The following is a 23,387-nucleotide window of genomic DNA, read 5'->3' on the forward strand; positions in this document are numbered from 1 at the left end:
GTTTGACACGAGAGGTAACGTCGTATATTGAAAGGAACATACAAAACGTTATAAGTAGTTGAGTTTACGTTTAAAACTAGGTAGATAAATTTTCCGTTGGCAAATACTCAATTGAAAACATGGTTTTAGAAATCCCATAGGTACATAGAGTTAGACCAAGAGAAGTCTGCAACGATTTTGATAGCACACGCAGCGCAAGTGTTATTTATACGTCATGATTTCATAGAAGTTTGACGTTTCAAATAACACTTGCACTGCGTGTGCTATCAAAATCGTTGCTGACTTATCTTGGTCTAACTCTAACGACTGTGATTTGAAATTAACTTAAGCTTCCAACCCACTAAACGAGATGCCAGATTTATTACTTACAAATAATGAATTTTATATTGTTTATATTCCAAACAAGTCCCACGCCTATCAATAATTCACCGGCTGCGCACTTGATAGATGCATTATAGGCTAGACATGCAAAGTGAACGGCATTCCTTATCACCCACTACTACTGCCACTATTGTATTCATAAATGGATGTATTGGGAAAGGGTACTTGGTATTTAGCTACCTAATACCTACTTAATCTGGCGACCGTAGAGCTGGCAGCTGCCTCGCTCAACGAATAAGTATTGCGATACAGCGGGAAATGCTGCCAGCATATACGGTACCATGCTGCGGGAAGATTTATTTATTTATCTTAAGATTAGTTTAACATATTTTTGCCTTGCGTTGCCTTCTCCACGTCATAAGAAAATACTTTCTTAAACCTTTCTTAGTTCGTTCCCTTCCCTTGTTAAATTGTCATTGTCGAGTTAACTATAATTTACGACGCTTTAATAAAGAAAGCGATTAGAGCAGGTGCCGTCGCGTACAGTTTATTATCACTTAAGTCATAATTTCGTGCGTACGCGCATGGCAATTTATGCTTTAGCAGCTGTGTGATAAGGTTTAGATTTAATTTGTGGGTAGGATGTTGCGATAAGGAGATAAGCAGGTGTTAAGAAAGCTTCCTTGTTTATGTTTTCACGGATGTAATTTTGTAAGTTCATGTTGAACTCTGTACTACTTAGTCAAGTTTCATGTGTAAAAAAAACAGCCATTGAAGGTGGGAAATTTGAATGTGAATAAAATGTTTCAAATATTGTAGCCATGGGAGTAAATAAGAAATATTTTCTAACACATCTTACATTCCTACTATCTGATACACGTGAAAGTAACTCTGTCGGTCTGTCTGTTACCTCTTCACGCTTAAACCACTGGACCAATGAAATTTGGTATGGCGATACTTCGAGACCCCAAGGAAGTAAATAGGATAGTTTTTTATCAATCATCATCATCATCCCGCGTTGACGAAGTCGCGGATAGAAGCTAGTAATAATACAAACACGATCTTTAACTCTGTTTGAGTGTCCAATTGATAAAGTAGATCACAACTCTATTAATAAAAATATGATGGCAGCAGTTGCATAAGATCTCAATTTCTTTATTGGCCACTGTACATTGTACAAGCAAGGGTCAGATCTACTATAATTGAGCTTACAGACAAATAGACACGACAGTACTCATATACATATACCTCTACATATGCGTAGGTCGTGTTGTAATGATGGTCTATATTAAAATTATTTTCAACGTGTTACTCGCGTATTATTAAGTCGAATTAACGCTCGACATGTTTCGATCCGTTTTTGAGGATCTTCAACTGGAGCACCGACTGCACTGTCTCTTCTGGTCAAGCGCGCAACAGATGTAGCGCACAATCCTTTATCATCGTATTTTCACGGAAACGCACGATCGTGTTATGCTATTTTAGTCAGTACTAAAAGTACTGAGGTTGACTGAAGTAGCATGATAAATACGAACGTTTCCGAGAAAATACGATGGCAAAGGATTATTTATTATGCACTGCCCTAAAGTCGTCGTCAATAGAACTTGCAAACAATGTAAACAAACATGACAGATTTTGTTAGCGTTTGACACATAACCTAACATATTTACGAAGGTTATTTTCGCTGAAATATTAATAATTAACATTTAGTTTAACTAAAAATTTATATAAATAAAATATTTAAGTATATAGACTGTTGATAAGGTCATGGTTGTCCTTTTAAAGAGCGAGATTACGAAGTAATGGAGGTAAAACGGTTCGTTTACATAGTTTGCAAGTTCTATTGACGACGACTTTATATATACAGTTTTTTTTTTTGAAATGATGGTCCGTTTACAGCTTGCAACTTGCAATTTGGAATAACGTACTGCTTTTGCTATACATTATTTCAAAACTATGTAAATATGACGCTGGTCATTAAGCCGCTGGGCTTAAACGATAAAAGACTCACTTTTCAAATACCTTTCAGGCAAAGTGTACAAACACGGCGCGAGCGTGTCAGGTGGGCCGGATGCGGCGAACTGACAATTTTGTACACAGTTTACTTACTTGAATGGATCTTTGGCCTGATAAAGCATGCGATCTTTTATCAGGGCAATGGCCTTCTGACGATTTTTTTATCCATTTCTTAACGTGGACTAGGAGCTACATCCTTTTTTTTATATTTCGAGTTAATGATAACAAAAATTCAAAACGCAACACTTCTCGGATCGACTTATATGTTATTTGCATAGTTAACTGTAAAATCTCTAAGTATCTATATTTACATTATTTACTATTAAAACTGTTGTTCTTTTGCCTGACTTTTGAAGCTTTTTGAGAAAATTTAAAGAAACAGCAATTCAAAAAAACGTTGGTATTAGATAAAAGAAAGGGGTCACAAAAAGGATATCGTCTGAACGTACCTAGGTGTACTATACATTCAAAATAAACGAAAACTCTGTATAGAAATTATGTACAAAGTATCCCGTTTTCTTTGCTTACATTGAAACATGCAGTGGACCTTTTTTAATAATCGTTGGTTTTTATCCAAATGGTGGAAGGTGGTGGTCTACTTCAATCTTAAAATCATCAGTGACGCAGCTGTTCTGCGAACTTTCTAACCGAAGTCCCATAACGAACACCATCGTGATGTCCGATTCCAACCATGACCAAAGTGACCAATCCGATATCGATCCGACACACGCCGAACTATAATGCGTCGGCCTACGCCACTCGTGATTGGTCATGGACTGGCTTGATTTTGAACGATCGTGATGTGGTGACGTGTTGACCGAAAAGGGCCATTAGAAGGGGACAAGGGCGCTGTTTATACTCCTGCTGATAGACAAACCTCGTTATCAATGTTGCAGTTCATTGAAAATTAGGGTTGGCAACAATACACGTATGCAGGCAAACCAAAGAAATTCTACCGGAACTGAACCACAAACTTACCAAAATATTACTAAAAACACCAAGAAGCCAACTACGTAAAATAGTAGGATTAATAACAGGACATAACACACTAAACAAACACCTACATATCATGGGTAAAACGGACAGCCCCATGTGCAGAGCGTGCATGGCAGAAGAAGAAACAACAAAACATATTCTCCTAGACTGTAAACAGGTAGAAGTATATAGGAGCAAATACCTAGGAAATCCATGCACACTAAAGGAAGCAACTAGCAACCTGAAGACCTTGCTAGGCTTCGTGGAGGAGCTGGGGTGGTTAGAGTAGCGCTACCTCGTTTCACGCAAAATAGGCACATTGGATAAACCTAATTTTCTATTAATTACTCGTACAACCCGGGTTTGCTATAGACAATTAAATATAGTTGGTTATAAGTAGGGGAATATAGGTATATGCCAACAAGGCGGAGATAGCAAGAGTGGGAAGCCAGTTGCATCCTCAAGAGCAACAAAAAAGCTTAACCAAGGTACAGATTTTCTTAGTTTTTTACGACGATTTTAGCGCGACAAGAAAAAAAATCGTTACAGAGCTGTGAGCTAAGATTACGCTAAGATTAAATACACATATGGTACCATTGATTCAAGAGCTGAGGACACACTTGTTGCGGGTTCAAAAAAACGAAAAAAAGTCTGTCGCAAAACTCTCATAAACTGAATGTATTGGTTCCCTTATATTCCACGACTCTTTCCTCTTTCCGCATACTCTAGTGACTCGCACAACGCTTATTTTAAATCACCAAAACCCAAAATTGTCGGATGTACTGTGGAAGGACGTGTAAAATGATAAAAATAATGTACTAGGTACCAAACCCTCACTCAAAATCAAGGATCCAATCAAAAGCAATGAACTGTTCGCCAGTTTCGATCGATAAAAAGATAATTTGCATAAGTATCTTATCATGGCATAATTTAATAATCCCTCGATATCACGATATACTTTGTGAAGTAAAATTCTTTGTTTTGTAAACACAGAAGTTCACTAAAATGACAATGGAAATATGTCATGTTATAGCCCGCTGATAATTATTTCTTTGTTCAAAATGCAAAATAATATGTTAAAATGACTTACCATTCCAACGATAATAAGTATGTAGAAATAAATATTTATAGCAAAATCACAGTAAAATCACAAAATGCACATAGCAACCACATGCACCGGTGCTGTCAAATACACTGACGTATGCCAGAAAGAGACATCAATCGATATGCGACCCTCCGTCATGGAAATAGGATGGCAATATAAACCACACATTAGAAAGAAAGGGACGCATGATACATGTGCTTTAAGTTTGTACGCATGCGCGAATTTGGCTCGTGCGCATTGATGATATGACAACGGCCATTGTAAGATTTGATTCAAGCGAAAATAAACTTTTTTGACAAAGTGATAAGTGTTGTAGTCTAGTGATACTGCTGTTTGGTCTGGTTCATTGAGAATTTAAGACTGTGCTCTCGTTAGGGCATAAGTAGGCAATTGAAAATTGTATAGTACCTACTACATGAACGGGGCGAATAATTTTCAGGTAATGACGAATAATAATAAGAACTAATCCGCTACCCAAGATTGTCTGTAATAGATAGCTTTTGAGTCTTGAGGGCATAAGCGATAAGACCGCCGATTGTGTTACCTACTTACACTTTTAAGTTTGTGATATGTAAATTGTAGTTTTTTTTAGGTATTGCAATAAAGTTGTATTCCAAAAAGACCTGAAACAAACAGACATGAACCCAGATATCGCCCAAAACCGCCCGGAATGGAGAAAACGGACAAGTAGAGCCGACCCCAGATGATGGGAAATGGCGCAGGCAGATGATGATAAAAAAATAAATGCGTTTTTCGTATTCTACGACTAAAGTCTCATTAAATAAATATAATATTGATTTTAGTGACTTTTAATTACTGCCATCGTGCCTATTGACAGTTCATCTATTCTAGATTGTTATCCAAACATCCATGTGTCGTGGCGATACCCTCAGGGCGAAACATGATCAAATTCATAGAACCACCATAAGCTAATTTTTAAATGACGTCACAAGGACACTTTTGCATGTAATTTGTTTCCAATTGCATTAGATAAATGCACAAATCAAAATCAGCAAGTCCGTATCGTTATCTGACCTGAACGACCTGATTAAGTATCTTATCTGCCTAGGTAACCTTACTGAACAATAAAGGTGAAATTTGAAAACATATGCACTAAGCCGCAATAAAGTGCATTTTGATAATTTTGAAAGAAAGCGATTATTATTTATACAACTTTTTATTTCACAGATTGAGAATTGAGTCTGACTCTGTAGTAGGTATGCACGCATAAAGCGAGGTTTAGACTAGCAAGAACTTGCATGTAATTTACGTTACATTGCTGACTACTAAGGCAAACGGCATTCAAAATGTTTATCAGATACCGCAATGTAATGAAAATTGCATGCAAGTTCGTGCTAGTCTAAACCTCGCTAGCGTCATGCTCACTTTCTGTGGTCATGCTACATCTGTGGTAGTATGTAATAATAACTTAATCTCTCTGGCCCCAAGTATTCTGTTAGGTATATTTGTGACGTTTTCAACCAAAAGGTACCACATTGTCGCTTGTCGCTAAGGTTGATTTCGAATTGAAGCTATATAGAAAGAACGCCTTATTGACAACCGACAATTTTGGTTGAAAATGGCACATTTGTTAGCAGTTGCGTAGCGTGAACCAATACCAATCTAGCCGTGGGCGAAAACCACATCTGCGAGGCCCTTTTCAATGTGTTTTCCTAAATGCGAGGCCCCCATTCGCCCACGCCCACGTCTAGCTACGCCACTGTTTGTTGGAAGTTGGAACAAACAGCAGAGCAGCTATTACCCGTGCGTATGTGTGACTTTTTATGAAGAACACACGCTGCACTTTATAGCCTAGCAATAACAATTCAAGCTAGGGTTGTACGGCCAAGGAATTTAATATCAGTAACATTTCGTACCTTGTCACAGTAAAAATTGTATGAGGACCCTATTAGCGACTTTTATATTGATTGGCACTAACAAGGTACGAAATGGTACGGGTTTTTTTTTGACTATACATACTTATCAATAGGGCACAAATGTTTTTTTTTGTTGGGTATTTTTACGAAGTACCTTTCGCAGTAATAATTTGTGTAGGTCAGGTGGGTTAAATATAAGACACTGGTAAAAATAAGATAAAGTTTTTAACACTCAACTACTTATTCTCTTTTAATCCTAATCCATTTAAAAAGAAGCCTTGTGTGTAGGCTTCTTTTTAAACGGAATAGGTATGAAATAGAATAAGTATTTGAGTGTTTAAAACTTTCTTATTTTTACCCGTGTCTTATATTTACCCCACCTGACTACCGAAAATAATGGAACCCGTCTTGGCCCCCGATTGATATGATACCGTACATTGTATACCAACAACGTACAACAGTTGAACGAGAACACAGTAATACTTCTAAAGAATGCGACACGTGTACGAACATATATACATTATACTTTAACCGTAGATCTTCGTATCACAGATTATACTCGTATACCGTCTGTACTCGTAACCTTCGGGATATATGTTTGTATACTGCGTCACATACATTTGTATGTGTTATTTCATAAGAAATTAAGTCCCCGGCAAGCTCGGTTCTCCATACAAACGTAGTTACGCTCTCATTTTAAAACGACTAGCTAGATTGCACTGAAACTTTGTACTTATAATAAAATAAGGTATATCTGGGCATGTAATTAGTTTATGTATCCTTAGATACCATACTAAAAAAATACAGCGAATTTAAGTTTTTCGTACAAAACTTGTTTTTGCTCTATTTCGTTTGTTTTATAATGTAGTAGAATAAGTTTTTGAGTGTTAAAAACTTTGTCTTATTTTTACCCGTGTCTTATATTTACCCCACCTGACCTTAGAGAAGAATTGAAGTCTGCTCGCGTAAGTTAAACTTCTTACCGTATTTGGTTCACAACATATGACTACAATTACCAGTTACCTACAATCTACGCCTACAACTACAAAAATGACTAGTGGCGTTATGTATAAACGTCTGTCAAATGTATAAAACTGTTAATTGTGTTTCTTTGTAGTTTTACATGTATGTAAAATGTATAATTTTGGTGCAATAAAGAATATTTACTTACTTACTTACTTACTTAATAAGTAATCCTTTGTCCCTATCCGTCAATTCGACATTTCTGTTTGTTAGAAAGAGACAAAACTTAACAGCAGTATGTAAGAGGTTGTTAAGTTTTATGAAAAAGGAGGTAAAAAATAATAATAATAATGAAAACCTAAGGGTTGGCATCCCTAGCGGCTGCATTAGCACAAGGTCGCGCTCCGCATAATGCACCGCGACCTTGGCGATAACGCTGAAACGCTCAATGTGCGGGAGTCGATAACGAACCAATATCTTACAATCGGAGCGTTGCGTTGTTGCCAGGTATTACAAGTCTCAATTTCACGTAAATTCTTGCCCCCACAGCCGTCTTTATTAAGTATGCTGGACATAGGCCAAGGATTACCACAACGACCTGTAGTGAGCTATTCTCATCCAAATCCAACGATAACCTGCGATCTTTACCAGCTCGTCGACAATTTTTTTTGGTCTTTTCTGGTTGTGACCCAAGTGACCGGACTAAAATATGATTTATACTCGGGTGAAAACGCAACGAGTCGCTAATGAGGTTATAATTGCAAAGAAAAGCGACATCTATTGAAGAAATGATTGATTAATTGTAAGAAGTTAGAATAGAACCAGTTAGGTACTTAAGGTTGTTTTAATAGCGCAAATACTGCCGCGACAATACCGAGTGTTTTTTTAACAATTTCCATTATACGGCTAATAAATTGTTTATTGTAATGAAGTTTCTTTCAAATCAAAAACGTGTTATTTTTTGACACAACAAAATACAAGTAAGTATGTAAAACATAATAAAAACACTTAAATTAAAAACTTATAAATAATTTGGCGTAAGTCGTAGTCGCTCGGTGAGGTGCCCAGAGGAGGCTGGCCGCATTGCCTCGCTGGATGGCAATGCTGATACGCCGACCAAAATATTGGCTAGCCCTCTGGTCACCAGAAGCCTCTATGGGGCCCACTTGCACCATCCAACTAACCCGGGGTTAAGCTGTTAAACCGTTAACCTAGTGTCAAATTGTACTGGTAACCATGGTAACTCCAGGTTTCACCGGTTAACCCCGGACTAGTGCGGGTGGGCCTGGCGCTTTGAAAGCTCCTCATAGAGGCGACGCGATAGGTCCCCACGGCCCCAGGGTTTCCACCCCAAACTACTTCGCTTACTCGTAATCGTTTCGCATGCAATCGATGAGCATAATGTCATGTTTGAAACGCCAGGATAAATGACAAATTGAAATGCGCGCGATAAATTGCATCAAGGTTTATTTTAATTAAATCGTGTCAAGTAGGTATGTCGGGTTTGGCATTTCTGCCACGACGTTAGGGTCTCCGGCAAGCTCGGTTCTCCATGCAAACGTAGTTCCGCTTTCATTTTAAAACGAGTAGCTGGTTGCTCTGAAACTTTGTACTTACAATAGGTTAAGGTATATCTATGTCTAAAATTAGTTTATGTAGATAATGTATAGCTTCAGATACCATAGTTAAGAATATACAGCGAATTTACGTTTTTCATACAAAATGTGCTTTTGCTCTATTTCGTTTGTTTTATAAACTGGAGCTATATAAACTAATTTCAGACCTATATATGAGGTATATACCTCATGTCATTGTATGTGCAAAGTTTCATTACAATCCAAACCCATGCTATCGGCTACGACATAGCGCTACGACCGTAGCTCAGCGGTGAATGTTGTAATGAATAATTGCGATTTTAGATTCAACTTTAAAATTGCAAAGTCGTCTTGAGATTTTTTTTTAATTTTTTGCTCAATTTAAAGTGTAATATTTACCTTTATTATGCAGTGAACTAACGTGGAAATGTTGAGCCAATGAAGAATTAGTCTTGAAACGCGTTTAACCATTTTTTTTGTTAACACCTGGGAATTCATCGTAGCTATTTGTAAAGTCTAGGTATCCTTTACTAAAAGCAACTACCGAAAAACGGCATGCATGACATTGGCAAAATCATCATAAATTTGAATAAAAACTTTTTACAAAAAAAAAAACGACTTCAAAGAGGATAAAATAAAATATTATCCTTTTTAGGGTTCCGTATTTAAGTTACCAACTGATATGTTTGAAGTCGGTGCCAAGCCAAGTAGTAACAATACCAGTCAAAAATAATCAGCTTTATGTTTATAAATCCCATTACAACTGTACTAATATTATAAACGTGAAAGTAATTCTGTCTGTGAGTAATCGGTGAACATACATAAAAAAAATGCCACAACCGAATACAAAACCTCCTTCTGGGTAAAGAAGTCGGTTTAAAATATTAATAAAGAAGAAGAATAATAATTTTCAAATCCATTCAAATCAACAAACACTAGCCAGCCACACAGTCATCTCAGATAAGAAATACGTATTAGACATGCCCATTGTTATTGTTATCATTTCATTGACAACGTAGATGAGCGCACGTGTATTATGTGTGAATGTGAATACAGACACGACTGGGGTCGAATTGATTTCTAAATGCACACAATGCCATTGCGACACAATTCTAGTATATAAATAAATACATATCAGTCTTGGATAAATTATGCTTTGTGTTTTCAAATTCGTAGTAAATAAAGCATATTACTCCATAAAAGAACACTTACCTAGATGACTGCGACATATGACATAAACATGAATTATAACCATTATTTTAATTGTGTTTGAACTGTATATTAATAAGATTGTATCCACGAAAAAATTACATATGTAAAACCCAAGCCAGGCGAAGACATTCTCACTTTTGATTTCACAGTTCCCGCTTCACAAAAACTATGCCATTAAAAGCCTTGAAAGCAAGAGTGACGTAAAAAGTGACAAAGGAATGCCTCGGACACTTACAAACTACTTAACCACAGCCCGGAATGTCAAGTTATTATCGTTCGATAAGTAACTTGGACTAGAACTTGAACGATTTAAGTAACAACTAAGTAGTAGCAGAGTGAATTTAGCAGTTCCAATCTACAGAAAGGTCATCGAATTTACGAGTAAAATATAAGTTAAAACGTTATCATGCCAAATATCGGCTTCATATCGGCTCTTAATTTTATCAGAAGTGGTAAAAAAATGCGTCATGTACCGGACACTTTTCGGGAATGCCCCCTATGGGGCACACAACAACGTAGGTAAGAAGAACTAAAAGTCGTCATTGCGTAAAATTAAACGGTGTGTAATCGTTTGTAAAAATATGTTTTGTTTTGTAATTTTATAAATCTGAATTCGACTGCTGAGCGGGCAAGCTCAGATATCAACAAAAAAATCTAAAGTATCCATGGAAATTATAAAATAACCTTTGGCTTGAAATGAGGCATGTGCCATGGTGTGCATGTATACTATGCAGAAAACGTACATTAAATTTTCGTATACCTAATAAAAAACCTTGTTATCCCACCATAACTAACAAGAATAGACAAAATATACGAAATAATTGATTTAATTACATAAAAAAGCATTTTTAAAACAATCATTGGAAAGTCATGAAATTTTTTAAACTTCCAAACGGTCGCTAAAGGACCCTTTAGTAAAGCCATTCCTTGGGTGGCCAACTCAATTTGTCCTTAATGTCACTACAATCTATTCCCTCATCTATCGCCTCAGGCGAAACAACGTATCGATAACGCAGTGTCCACACAATGGCCAGGAATGCGGCATCGCGTATCGAAACCGCCGTGTTATGGAAATAAAGACCGGTGAAGCGGTGTTATGCTGCTTATGTAACCAAACTCGGAATCCAATTGTAGTTACTGCTTAGTGATTAATGCTTGGATCAAGAATCGTCTTCATGCGACTTCGCTTCAGTACAGTCGACTTCACGTACAACTTTACAAGCCAACATTCACTGACAATAAGCTCGTGTAAATATATTTTTGGGACGTTGGTTTGTAAAAATGTTTGAACTCGACCTAGGTACCTAATCCCAACAATTTATACTTACATTACTTACATTATGTTGATCAAACTTATTTGTAAAGACAAAAGTTCAGATACCAAAAGAGCTATCGTTTAGAAAATATTTTTCATTTTTTTATCTACCTATTTTATTTTAGGTCGGCTATAAAGAAGTGTTCAGCCGGTGTGTCATAAGTAAACGATGCAAAAAAAAATTGAATTAATAGAGTTAGACCAAGAAAAGTCTTCGAAGACATTGACAGACGCAGTGCCAGTGTTATTTAAACGTCATACTTTCATAGAAGTTTGACGTTTAAAAAAAGCACCTGCACTGCGTGTGGTGTCAAAATCTTTCTTGGTTTAACTCTAGCACCATCCGAATGTTTATTGTTGTGTACCTCCAGGCACCAACGCACAACGTGTCAACACATTTGTCAAAACGCAACGGTCAATAGGTGTACATACTTAAAAAAAAAAACAGTCCAGTGGAGGTTTGATAATATGTACAGTACCGGTACTTAAAAAAAAATACAACTGTTGATCTGAAAGTTATTGTAAAAAAAGATATAAGTACTACATGCATGAACCAGCATGAAAAGTTTAACAAAAACCGTGTACTTATGTCACAAAGTACTTTGACGAATAATAAGACTACTCCGTTTCGTTATCCGCTAAATATGACCGTTGTTAGATACCCCTATGTGACCCAAATACGAAACTATAAATTTAATCAAACACGCACGTGTCCATATTTACTTATCGTAAAGTTAACACCTGCCTTCCCTACTAAACATAGAAATGGTAGAAAGTTATACGTTTGATTTACTTTTTTTTTTTTTTACTAGCCTAATTTAGTGTCCCACTGCTGGGCAAAGGCCTCCCCTCGTTTCCTCCACTCGACCCTGTCGTTTGTAGTGTCCCGCCAATCCGGATAAAATGCGTCTAAGTCGTCCCGCCATCTCCTTTTCGGCCTGCCTGCACCCCGGCCAGCACCATCTATGGTGTTCCGTGGGTCCCACTCGGTAACCATTTTGGCCCACCTTTCAGGGTGCATGCGGCAGACATGCCCAGCCCAGTCCCACTTAAGCTTAGCGGTCTGGACACCTACATCTACAACTCGAGTTCTGGAGCGCAGTTCCGTGTTTCTGATTCTATCAGTTCTGCGAACACCTAGTATACTGCGCTCCATCGCTCGCTGGCAAACCTTGAGTTTGGACTTTAACGCCTCAGTTACTTTAATAAAATTATATTTGATAAATTGATAATGCTAATCAATTTAGTTGTTATAATTGTTTAAAATATTAGTGAATTACATACGTGATATTTTCAATTTAAATTGTTTTGTTTTATTTTGGTAGGGGTCGTAAGACGTAGCCAAGAAGACTGTCAAAAAGTAAAACTGTATCGGGTTGCCGTTTTCTATAAATAATTGGGTTGTTAGCAATTTTTTTATGGCATCAGTCGATCAGGTTTGTTTTGAGGATCAAACGTCTGTATGGGACCCATTGTCTTAAAGCAGTACAAAAGTCACAAATGATGGTCAAAGTCTGGCACCCGCACTTTACTGAGCAAACGCTCTTACAAAATGGCAACACATCGTGACGTCACTGTGTTGCTTAGAAGCCGTTTCGATGTATGGAAAACAAGGAAATTGCGATTTTGTCGGTGAAATGTTGCTTTTATGTATATTGTTGCATATTTTTTTATTATTCCCATATATTTTTTAAGTTTCCAATTTATTGTGATAAATTGCCCATTTTCTATCTATTTAACTAGATTTAGTTATAAAATTCAACATGTGTCTACCCTATTATCACTTGACTTGGTCTCCAGATAATAAAAATAAATCTAAAGTTTCCAAATAATATAAAACTTCAAAATTAGGCACTATATTTTCCTAACCGGAATCGTAGTTTAGGTACTAATCCCGGTTTCACCTGTTCAACTAATTTTACCGGCCAAAGAACTCAATCCAATTAGGCGACCAGTTATGGGCAACCTAACTAGTTTCGTTGAACCCGAATTGAAAGGTGCATACGATTTCATGCGGCGTGATCATAGCATAGCCGCAATAGGGTTATTCGATAGATTTTGAATGAACTTTAATCATTAATGTGAATAGGCGCAAGTGAAGGTTAGTTCGTGGATTAACTGAATTTTTAAAGTTATTTAGACGCAATATACTTATTAGGAAGGTGTCAGGAATTTCCAATAATTGCATTGAAATGTCTTTGTGGTGGTCCTCTAGCTATTATAACATCATGTAACCGTATAACATTGACAACATTATTTTATTATGACGTCCCTATCGTACAATGATATATAACATTTTATAACAGTCAATGAGGGACCAGGGGACCACCAAAATATGTTGAACAAGCCTTTACGTCAAGTTCATCTGTAGTCCTATCCTAGATATACGGCTACCGTGTTGCCAGACTTCTCTAAACCATTGTTTTACGAGTACAACCTTTGGGTCGCGACCCTGTCAGGTTGCGAAGCCTGCATAACAAATAAACGTATTGATTGATTGATTGATAAGGTAATGAGGAGGCACTTGAGCCTTAGAAAAAAATGGTTTGTAAGAGGGGGCCTAGCGCCCGCGAATTTCCTTTTCACGCTAAGAAAACGCGTCATGAATATGGGTGAAAACACTGCTCTAAAGCAAAAACAGATTATTCGATAGATTAAAGTGATCTTAATGTCTAAAACTACTACAGGTTCTAAACCAACCAACTCATGTACTGTTCACTGTTTGAAGTACACATATTACCTAGTTCCCTGCTTGTTAAAATACGCAAATGCATAGGCATCTCAGTGCAGTACCTAAAGGTCATCGACATGTTTCGGATGCCACATGCCACATGTCGCGATTTCCGGCGCATGCGTTGGGGTTCCGTAATTTTAATGGCTTTTTTACAGTTTAACACACTTCACTGCTGAATAGTTTTAACTAGACACGGAAATAAGCCGTTTCTGGTATGTAAGATAATATCCACGGCCTGGTTCTAACCGTGTTTACACATTAAAACAATTCACACACAACTCCGATTGATTTATTTTAACTCCACAAAATATTTTACATCTTATAGATGCTTGACGTTATCAAGCCAAGCAATGCCAGTTTTGTCAGTAATAAAAAAAATTATATATAAGTAATAAAAAGAAAAAATTGTCGGTAAAATTTGAAAATTGTAGGCGAGATGGATTGATTTCCCATACCAATTTTGAGTTTCGCGGCTTTTTCTACTGACTATGTTGGTTTGCCAGAGTTCTCTGCTATCTGCTAGTCAACTGTTTTTTTTTTTATATATAACATAGACAACAGATGGAATAAAAAAAGTGTGTGCGTGTAATTTTTATGCGTTGTTATATGTACATATAAGTAGATAACCGTTTGTATGGAATACTCAAGATGCAATAAGTAAATGGGCATTTAAGGGTAAACACCCTTACACAACCCGATCCACGTGTCGATCGAAGTTAAATCATCTGAGTGTAGTGATAAAATGATAATGATTTAACTCTGATTGTTTTAACACGTCCAATACACCAATTGCTCGATCGATTAGTTTGATATAAGGCTGCATTTCCACTGCGGTGAACAATCCTGTTACAACCAATGCTTTGATTCCTCTCATCTGCGCTCGTCTCCGCTTCAGTGGAAAGGCAGCCAGTAAGTAGTGCAGATGAACTATTTGGCTTGGTGTCGTGAAGTGAAAAAAGTTCACCTGATAGGTGTAACACACTGGTCCTGATCCTGACCCCGCCTCTTGTATTTTTTTTTTCAGAAGAGAGCCATTTTGGAGTAGGTACATACAGAGATTATAAAGTATAAAAAATAAAAAAGAGTTCAAGAATATAGTTACACTTACAAGTCTTACAACAGTCATTAATTAGTCCTTTATGATATTCATTAAATCAATGCTACAATGGACGCCATCTTGTTTCATCATAATTAATACATTAAGTATCTAGATTCTTCGCGTATATACATAGTATAGTAATGTTACGCATTACTAACTGATATAAAACATTATTTCCATTACAATTAATTAATAAACCACGTATTAAGTGAAAGGGGACAATGACAACATTATGCTAAATTGCCTTCATATATATATATGTATTATTACGTATTTGTTGATATTAATATATTAGTTGCACCGTGTCATCATATAAATTATGCTATTAGTTGCCTACTATTAGTATAGATAAGCGCATTTGTTTATATAGATGCTGTTTGTAAAAATAAACATTATAAACCAAACGCATTGGCTACATATTGTTTATTTTGCCTCTAACTGCATTTTGTTGAAATGACTATTGAATGCGTCGTAATTAAAATGATTATTTAAATGTCTTCTAAGTACCATTATTGGTACAATGATTTTAATATCAAAACTTAAGTAGGTACTTACTTATATTACGTAAAAAACAACAAAAAACTCACCTTCAAAAGGGTAACTTTTAATCCAAAACAGTAAGTACGTTCTATTTTCAAAATTTCGAACGCGATTTCCTTCTTCTAAAAGGGCGGGAAACGACTTACGTAAGCAAAGATGCGGCGTGCGCGTGCCGCGTTCGCGCCAATACTGACTGAACTGACAGATGAGGTTCCACAGCAGCTGATTTTTGTTTAAAACGAAGAACAATGCATTAGAAACCGTATTATTAGGTAAATAAGGATATAATTAACTTCAGTTTCATGCACCAGCTGATTTTGAACTCTTTATTCAGGTGTTAAAGTTCAAATGAATTTTCACTTGTCGTTCCGACATGTATTTTACAAAGCATAACGTAAATTAAACCTTTTATGAATGTCCATAACGGCATAATCGGTGAATTGCGTGATTTTTCACGTGCAATTATTTAAATGAGGAAGAAAATCGAAAGTTACATTATTAGCGATATCAAAATGTTGTTGCTGGGTTAAATAAGGAAAGTTTTATAAATAACTAGATAAAGTACATGCGTTTACAACCTCTGCTGCCTGCATTTAGAATGCGCGAACTTAGCAAAATTTTTCTTTCAGTTCCTTACGCAGCGTCTTACGTAAGCAAACAACTCGCGAACGCGAAGCGAAGCGTAATACGCTGCCTAAGTACGAGTAGCTGTCATTCTTATCAAAGAGACGTTTATCGCAACAGACTCATTCAGCCAAATTGGAATGTACACTGACATGACATCTAACTGATGTCACTCAGCCGCTCGTGCTGTCCGTACATGTATTGGCCCGACTTCCAACTTTCCGACCAGCGTAATACCCCGCGCCCTCGACCGGCCCGAGTACAATTTTCTTTAGTCTTGAATAAATACGGTAAAATAACCGAAAATATTGAATATTTTTGTATGCATATTTTACTCACAATCGAAGTGAAAAGCAGAGCATAAATGTCCATTTTGATCCTCGACTTGTCTAAAAATAAAAACTTGCCTCTGGTAAAAATTGATAGCTTTATTCCCTTGTTGTAGAATTTGTGATACCATTATACATAAGTACGAGTTCTCCATAATTTTATCCGACTACAACAAAACCAAAAGTTGTGATTTTATTTATTTATTTAATCTCTATTGCACATTAAAAATGGCGGACTTAATGCATCAAGGCATTCTCTACCAGTCAGCTATTTCCTTAACGGGTTGGTGGGTACACTTTTAAGGGAAGTTGAAAAATAAAAAAGTCTATGGCAGATTAAAATTTTCTGTAACCAAAAAAAAATTACAGGTAAAAATAAAAACCTGTAGGTTACGAATAGAACTTAGAAATAAATAAAAATATATGGAGACTTTTTCGGATCCTGGTTGTTTCATGCCAGCAGTCAGTCATTATCACAACATAAAGTATAATCAATAGTTATTTGTGCAACAAGAGAGGAAAGTTGGTTTAAAAAAAAAAAAAAAAAATCATTTAATTCGGACGATAGTACAATCCATATTTTGTTAGTTACAATTATACTTAAATTACTATGTTAGTACCTAAACTAAGATGTTGGGAGGTCCAGTGCCTAATAAGTGCACTGTCCCATCTCCCTGCCACGACGGTCAGGAGACTGTGGCGGCTGTCGCGCACCCTTCGGAGCGTCGCGGCGCAGCGCTTGCGCAGCGTCGCGTGGAAACCATCCACATGCGCGTCGGCGAACATGCCCGATTTTTCTTGCGAGTGTTTATTTTGAGTCCCGAGAAAGCGAAACAATCTATAATTGAATCACGAGCGAAGCGAGTGATTCTAAGGTAGAATCTTGAGCGTAGCGAGAGACTCAAAAACACGAGATGTAAAATAACTTTGCTCTCGTGTTGCACACATAATTTTTCACCTCAGTAGTGAGAACATATTAAAGGTTAAAATGTATTTCGAATTACACAGAATAAACAGAAAAAAAAGTATTATAATATGTACGGTACGATAAGATACGATACGATACGATACGATACAATACGATACGATACGAGACGAGACCGCACCGTCCGTACCGTACCGTACCGCACCGTATCGTACCGTACCGCACCGTACCGTACCGTACCGCACCGTACCGCACCGTACCGCACCGTACCGCACCGCACCGCACCGTACCGCACCGCACCGCACCGCACCGCACCAAAGTCGCACTTTCCTCACTCCAGGGAGTGACGAAAGTAGGCTTGTTCGAGCTGCTGAGGTGAAAAATATGTATAAGTATAGCCTTTTTAATATATTTATGATAGCAAATCTAATTTTGTTTTCTGACTTGATATCGTCCCAAACATGGGCACAGGCATATCAAATTGCTAAGGTCATTGGCAAGAATGGCAAGTCAGTCTGCCTGGGGCCTGGGTCTAGCAATTTTCCACCCGCTACTCCCAAATTTAAGAATCGTGAGATGTCTATCTCGGTCTACAAATTCAGACTATAATTAGGTACAGTGTCTGTGTTGTTATTTTTGGATGGATTATTTTAATATTTACAAAATAATGCTTATGTAGAGATATAATAAAATCTTACGATATGCAGTGGCGAATTCGAAATACACACGATAAGAAGTGTAATAAATAGTTAATGAGCGTTTTCAGAAAAAAGTGTACCATTTACTTTTTTCGAAAAACCATCAACTCTTGGGTTATTTCTACTCAAAATTACTAACACTATCGATTTAAAAAGGAAATAACTGTTTAAAATTTTAGGTATCTATGTCAAACGGTCTCTGAGAAAAACGCATTTAACTGATTTGCAAAACCGAAGTGATCCCATAAGTGTTCCGTTTGTCAAAACAAAGTTTTGCACGGAACACTAAAAATTGACAGTTTTCTGACGCATTTTCACATCCGTCTGTCTGTCTGTCACCAGACTGTATCTCATGAACCGTAATAGCTAGACAGTTGAAAATTTCACAGATGATGTATTTCTGTTGCCGCTATAACAACAAATACTAACAAGTACGGTTAGTTTTTTTTAGTTCGCCTTTGTACAAATGATGTGTGTTTTTATGTTTTATGTTTCTTTTTGTACAATAAAGTGTTTTACTACTACTACTATCTACTACACCCAAAATTTGTATGAAAAACTGGGGACACTGCTGTTGATAAATCAGAATGTAAAAAAATAGCAGAATAAATTGTATCATATTACGGTGGAATAACATATATGGGTGTGCTGTAAGTGTTGTAACACTTGTAACCTCTAACACAAATTTACGATAGCCCACAACGATTCGGGAGCATAAATAGTATATGTAAATAAAGAAACTCACATACATATATACATACAAACATGAACGCTGATAATGTCAAAGGGGATATAATAGGATAGAGCGGTACTGTCATAGTAAATTTTGTAATCACAGTAAATTTACTGCACTTTAAAACTAAAAATGAAGATTTATAAAAATACGATAAAATGTATTTAAATATGGATAAATGTTTTTTTTATTAGCATTTATTATTTTTATATTATTTTGACCCATGTTCTTTTACTGATATGCGTTCAAATTGTTAAATAAAATAACAAACGAAACCGTCAACGCCCTCTATACGAGAGTAGGCCAAAGGTAGTGGCGCCATCTGATCGAGAATCAAATTTTCGTGATTCGTGAGGCACGTTTTTTCCTTAAACTGTATCCATCTATTACGGAGATAGGTATATCTTTCTTTGATAATGTATAGCTGAAATAAAAAGGTACCAACAGTTACAGATATAAGTCCTTCTTCTTCATATGACGTTTTGTTAATTTTGTTAAAAACTCAACCGCCAAAATACTTAATTCAATCGAGGACTGAATAAAAATACACAATTAGACAAACCTTAAAAATGCACATTCTGACATTCAATCAGTGCGTCTGTCTGTCGTCAGACAAGGCTTGCGAAAGCATTGTTGTCGCGCGGGCAGCGTGACCGACAGACGGACTGAATTAGTGCCTATATGATAATGGACTGCAGGAATAGATGATATGTGTCATGTCGACGGTTTGATAGGCACACGGTGACTATGCAGCGGAAAATTTATTAATTGAATCAAAACTAACTGGAATCTAGTCACTAGTTTACCTTTAATAATAACTAGTGATACGAGATAACCGCCATTTGGGATTTTGATTCAACGATCATTGTCCCGATAGTCATTTCAGCGAACCGTCTCGTAGCAAAGAGTCTCGACCAACACCTTGAGAGACTGGCTATGTGGCTGGCTCACGGGTCACATACAGAATGCGGCAGTCCTGAACTGAACACAGCGCGGATAGTCCGGCGGTTCCTCTCTCTGCGGTCCTGACCACCGGCAGCTTAGCCCTGTCAATTTAATTTAATTTTACACACTTAATTGTGTTATCTAATTTATTTATTAAATTGACATTGTTTGTACACAGTCACCTGTAAGCCCGCAAGAGTTTATCACAAATAAAATGAAAAAAAATGCATGTAAAAACCTTCTACATACCTACACGTACTTCTTGAAACTTGTATAATAATTAATGAAAGTCTTAAAAAGATATATCCTCCTCCGAAATATAAACAATGGTTATCTGTTCTGTGTTATTAGTAATTATAATAACTTTTGTATGTTATGAGCGAGCTACCATTTAACCTGCGTAGAAGCTAGTTAATAATGAATGAAATAATTAGACACGTATTTCGTTTCACTAATTAAGTATTTGCCATTGGGTCTGCGCAAACAATATGATAAGCAAACAATAACATGAAAAGGCAAAGGTCATTGCACCCTTATCAGTTTGACGGGGTCAGGATACGGGAGGAAATCATTAAAAATACAGAAACGCAAGGCTTGCACAAACAAAATAAATTGGCACTTTAAGAATTATGGAGATTAGAAAAATGTATAGGTAGTTTCAACCATAAGACGAAAAATATGTTCTCGTTGCCTGCTTTTAATTTTAATCAATAGAGAATCAATAAACTACTTATATACGTGGCTCTGTAAGCCGTAGACCTCACGATAAGCTAAAAAAATTAAACGACAGAAAAATTCTATCCAACTACCGAACCTGCTTACAAAATTTCACGAGAATCGGTTAAGTTAAGAAATGCGACCTGCAGAGAAGAACATCCGGATATACGAAAGCAAGCTGAAACGGACTCCTTCGCTAACGCTCGGTCAATAATCCTGTGAATGAGTTCTTTTTCATATGTGATATATTCTCATCTCAAAATACGTTAGGTATATCGTTCCTTACTCCTTTCCACCACGACCTACCCCAAGCATCCTAAATGGGTCAGTGCCCCGAGCAGTCTCGGGGCACTGATTCGATACAGTTATCGAATCTCACCCGACCACCATTATACATACTCAGTTCCCTTACATAAACATATGTATTCTCAAAATACTCCTTCCTTACTCCCACCACGACCTACCCCAAGCATCCTCGCATCCTAAATGGGTCAGTGCCCCGAGATTGTATCAAATCTCATCCGACCACCGCTGCACGCTGCCTATTCAACCATGGCGTAAAAAATATTACAGAATGCCAGCTTCAATGGTAGGAAAACTTTTTTTTGTATCAAAATGGCCGATATAAATATTAAGTACGTAGAAGAAACATGTTGTAAAGTATTGATGTGTATAAAAGTAAACATTAACGAGGAAGGAAAAGTGGCATGAAGAACCAGGGTTTTAAACGAGATATTTGCACTTTTTTTAAACTAAACGTGCGTTTTTTTACGTAGTTATATTGATTTTCTGTCATCATTAGGTAAAGCAGAAAGACCTATTCTCAATTCTTTCTTGCAAAAATGTGCTATTATATAGGTAACTATGGGTATTTACCTATTGGTATATTATTATTTATCAAGCAAATTAAATGTTTCTGAGTTAAGGTAAGAAAGGCAGAAAACGAAAACTGCTCAAAATATTTGAAAATATATCCTGGAATCCTGAATAGGTACAATAGGTCAATACGTATTAGGGTTTGCTCCCGGTACTGAGTTTGTATGGCGAGAACCGGGAATTTATTTTCAAATAAAGTAAAACTGCAACCCATTAGGTACTTTACTTTAGGTATGGTTTTATTTCAACAATTTCTGATAAAAATGTATTTAAGAACTTGCCTACTAATAATAGGTAGTTCATATATTTTAATGTGTACATCTACCTATAAATAAAGGACCTGGTTCAACGAACCGAGGCAGGGAAGGACCTCAGGCTATAAACGTGCTCGGCATCGGAGGCCCTTCGGCCCTTTGATTTAAGGACTCATAGATACGCAACAACAAAACGAATTAACTTGACTAGATGGTCGCGTAGCGTCAGACGTCTGGTAAATAAAGTGATACGACACAAAAATTTTAAGCACTTTCAAATGCTGTCTTAATGCATTTGAAGTATTAAAAAGGTTACTTTCTCACACTTTAAGCTCACTTAGCTTAAAGTGTGTGTGTGCCGTTTTTACATACGGTTAGATATATTTTTAACATACAACCATAGGGAAGCGCAGATAATATACCTACCTCTAGTCTAAACTCCTGCGCTCCTGGTCTCGTAGAGGCCACGTCTAACTAATTGCTAATACCCAGCTCTTAGTTTTTAGGGTTCCGTACCCAAAGGGTAAAAACGGGACCCTATCCGTCTGTCCGTCTGTCCATCTGTCCGTCTGTCTGTCTGTCACCAGGCTGTATCTCATGAACCGTGATAGCTAGACAGTTACAATTTTCACAGATGATGTATTACTGTTGCCGCTATAACAACAAATACTGAAAAGTACGGAACCCGCGCTGCGCGAGTCCGAATCGCACTTGGCCGGGTTTTTTTTAAATACCTAGCTCTTACTTTTTTGTTATTTTGTTAATATTTTATTAAGTTATTAACATAGTTTTTAAGATTTTTATGCTTACACGTTGTGGATCAATGATCTGAAATAAACAATTTTTATTACACGCATTTAGGACCAAATGAAAGTATTAAAACACGTTCCAGCTTGCTGGGAATTAATTCCTTAAAACGCTATCTTTGGATCTAATGTAATTGGCCTATACACTTATATTTGGCATGATTACGGTTGATAACCTACGATTACCAACGACGATTTTCAACGGTATATAATACAAATTTCTGCAGGTTATTAAGCTGCCATGCGCGTCACGTCCCCAACAAAGTAGATATTTTTGTGGAATGCCCCTATAATGACTATTTTTTATCTATCGTCTATCGGTCTACGGCGACGTCGAAAGGTAAATTCCGACATGTGTACGGTACGAGTAATAATTATCTGTCGTACTGGCTGTACTAATCCTTCCAGTGACTTTTCTTTGAAAAAAATCGTAAATATGAATCTAATCTCTTTACGCTTCAACAACCACTGCAATAAAAGGATTCATACTCCACTGGCCCTACCCTCACAATCGGAAGAATGACCGATCATTACGAAACATCCTGCAGCTGCATTGAAACAAAACCGAAATTTCTTCAAATTCAATCAAGCAATCTAATAAGAAAACCATAGAGCATAGAATATAGGCCATATTGTTTTTGAGAGTGCGTTGACCCTCCTAGTTTGGTCTTGTGAGAACGCACGTGTTCTTTTATTGTCCGATTACGCTTTTAATGGCATTTAAATCC

General features: G+C 36.8%; 1 protein-coding gene across 1 annotated transcript in view; it reads right to left on the reverse strand.

The window, feature by feature from the left end:
* Positions 1 to 19,653, reverse strand: part of LOC134747288 (uncharacterized) — a 51,417-nt gene extending 31,764 nt beyond the window's left edge. Inside the window, exon 1 of the mRNA XM_063681911.1 lies at positions 19,624 to 19,653. Coding sequence (XP_063537981.1) covers positions 19,624 to 19,638 — 15 coding nt within the window. The 5' untranslated portion in view covers positions 19,639 to 19,653. The remainder of the gene's footprint in view (positions 1 to 19,623) is intronic.
* Positions 19,654 to 23,387: the final 3,734 nt, after the last annotated feature.

The sequence above is a fragment of the Cydia strobilella genome, chromosome 14 (assembly GCF_947568885.1).
Source record: "Cydia strobilella chromosome 14, ilCydStro3.1, whole genome shotgun sequence".
NCBI lineage: Eukaryota > Metazoa > Arthropoda > Insecta > Lepidoptera > Tortricidae > Cydia > Cydia strobilella.